The sequence below is a fragment of the Arachis ipaensis genome, chromosome B09, assembly GCF_000816755.2.
Source record: "Arachis ipaensis cultivar K30076 chromosome B09, Araip1.1, whole genome shotgun sequence".
NCBI classification, from domain to species: Eukaryota; Viridiplantae; Streptophyta; class Magnoliopsida; order Fabales; family Fabaceae; genus Arachis; species Arachis ipaensis.
The window spans coordinates 8,318,603-8,321,155 of record NC_029793.2 but is presented as its reverse complement, the minus strand read 5'-3'; the positions used below and the strand labels follow the sequence as shown (position 1 = coordinate 8,321,155).

General features: G+C 30.0%; 1 protein-coding gene across 1 annotated transcript; it reads right to left on the bottom strand.

Annotated features, from left to right (window-relative positions):
- LOC107617114 (EPIDERMAL PATTERNING FACTOR-like protein 3) lies at nucleotides 583-2,063 on the bottom strand. The gene is made up of 3 exons (XM_016318906.2): nucleotides 1,298-2,063; nucleotides 1,077-1,129; nucleotides 583-979 (listed from the first exon to the last, which is right to left on the bottom strand). Exons 1-3 carry the CDS (start codon nucleotides 1,410-1,412, stop codon nucleotides 743-745), a joined length of 405 nt encoding a protein of 134 aa, XP_016174392.1. The 5' UTR covers nucleotides 1,413-2,063; the 3' UTR covers nucleotides 583-742.

Below are 2,553 nucleotides of genomic sequence, written 5' to 3'. Positions count from 1 at the left end.
TAAAAAAAAAAGTAAATTATATTTTTTGTCCTTAAAATTTGACAAAAATTTTAAAAATACTTCTAAGTTTTATTTTGTTTCAATTTTGTCCCAAAAATTTTCGATTTGCATCAAATATACGTTCGACGGCTAAATTTTCAAAAAATTTAAGACCGATCTAACAATAATGCATGAAAATTATGTTTGATTTGCTTGTGTTGAGAGTTGTTCTTATGAAATTGTTGTTGAATTGGTCTTAAATTTTTTGAAAAGTTAGCCGTCGGGAATATATTTGATGCAAATCGAAAACGTACATTTAATACGGTTGTAAATTTTTTTATTTAAAGAAAAAATGGATCCATCCCCTTCTGCTCAATTCACTTCTAAATTCCTACTTTCATGATAGGAAATTCATTGAGGGGATTAGAAATAATTTTAGAAGAAGGGTAAAATTAATTTTGTTGTAGTTTGAAAGAAATATATATTTTTTTTTTTATTTTTTCAGTATTATCTTTAAGGGAACCAACAAATATACACAAGTATGTGTATGTTTTTCAGGTGGTACATCATTGTTCTGAGATTAACATCATGAAATTTAGCTGCTTGGCAATGATTGTAATCACAAGGAAAATCTTTACTAATCAATTAAAGTTTGTACAAAATACAAACAAACTAAAAGAGTGATGCAGAACTCAGTATCAAATCAACTTACATAATGTAAAATAAATACATCTATAACTACTCTATTGAAGAATGTTTAATTTCAAGGGCTGTAGAAGGAAGGGCCACACTTGCATTTCCAACTCTCAGGCTCATAATTTGTATACTGAATCCCCAAATGGCTTCTCTTGTTGCTGCTTGTGTTTGGAACTTGGATTGCTTCACATGGAACACAACCATAGCATTTGTTCTCACATATTGGTGGACTTGATCCTATTTTGCTCACTCCTCCTCTTTCATTTCTTACTTGCTTCTTTCTCTCTTCTATTCCCAACATACCCTTTAAGAATAAAAAGGGAAAAAATAGCATTGATTATTAGTCACTAGGACACCAAAGAAACCAAAAAGAAAAGGGTAACAAGTAACAACACACTTACTTTTTCTGATTCTGTAGTATCTACTTTTAAAGACTCCAGTGGATTTTCATGTGCTGATAAAGATTATAGGTGAGAATAGTTAAGATGCCATTTAACCAAGATGTTGAGGAAAATAAAGATACTTAATTATAATAAAATGTTTGTGAAGTTTCAGCAAGTAGTAACAGAAGAATTAATGAAGACAAATTTCTCAAAATTGTTTTCTTTTCTGCATAACAAACCTGGATGTGAAATGCCATGATGATCATTTGGAAGAAAAGGGTTCCTTGCTATTACAGCAGCAACAAAGTTCACAACTTGCAAAGCTATTAACAAACCCAAGAATCTCCCCTTCATTCTTCTTCTTTTTCTACAAAAAAAGAGGTGGAATATGATGATGTTTGTTGTTGGTATTTGTTATTGGTAATAATAATGTTTGTGTGAGAGAGGGTGAAGAATGCAGATGTTGAAATGATTCAGACCAATAAGAGAGTAGGCATGAATGATTATAAGTTTATAACTTCAATATATACATACATATATATAAATATGAAGAGATTAAAATAATATACATAAAATAAAAAGTAAAAAAACCAAAGGAGGGTGCATTCTTGAAAGTCCCCAAAAGCAGAAGCCATGACCACAAAACATTCTATGGTCACACTTTAAAACCTTTGCATTGGCCGAGAGATCTTTGCTTCACAAGCAAGTGATGTGTTTCTTGTCACACAGTTAAAAATAAAAACAAAAAAACCTTCAGCAACTTTCACCTTCATGTATGACAACTCATCACTTCTAAGTTCTAAGACTAGTCATTTTTTGTTTCTGCTTCTAATATTGGATAACTTACCTTTCAATACAAGCCAAAACCTTTTCTCAAATCAATCAAAAATAGTACTAGTGTTAAGGTGGTCCATAAATTCAGAATAACAGCACCCTTTTTGGGTCTGAACTTCCCTGCAACACCCTTACACTATTAATTATCTCATATTGGAAATCACTCTTTTTTTTCCTCAAAATTTGGATTTTTTATTTTAATATGAAAGAGAGAAGTGAGTTTTACGTTAATGTTATAAAAAATAGGGTTTTACAGTGTTATGGAGGCGCTTTTCTGGGCAAACACAATACGCAGAACATGTATTGTACTGACAATACACAAACTGTGTATTTACAATACGCAGTCTGTGTATTGTCTTTATAAATTAAAATAAATTGATTTGGCAATTCGCACTCTGCGAATTTTATAGCCCCATAATTTTGCAAAACATCATAACTTCTAATATTAAAGGATTACACCAATTTTTATCCAATATCCAAAAAAATTAACCTCAAAATTTAGGGTCAACATGCATTATATTTTTATTTTTCTGTTTTTAAAATAGAAAAAATATTTTTTTCAAGCTAAATGATTCATTAGTTTTCAAAATAACTAGACTAGTAGGTAATACCTATTATGTGCATTTCATTTCCTAAATTCTTTTAAATAATTAATTACATT

Bases quoted from the DNA above. Each gene is read 5' to 3' on its own strand.
- LOC107617114 (XM_016318906.2), bottom strand. From the start codon at position 1,412: ATGAAGGGGAGATTCTTGGGTTTGTTAATAGCTTTGCAAGTTGTGAAC. The intron at 1,130-1,297 runs GTTTGTTATGCA...AATCTTTATCAG, and splicing joins TCATGGCATTTCACATCCAG to CACATGAAAATCCACTGGAG. The intron at 980-1,076 runs GTAAGTGTGTTG...TTATTCTTAAAG, and splicing joins ATACTACAGAATCAGAAAAA to GGTATGTTGGGAATAGAAGA.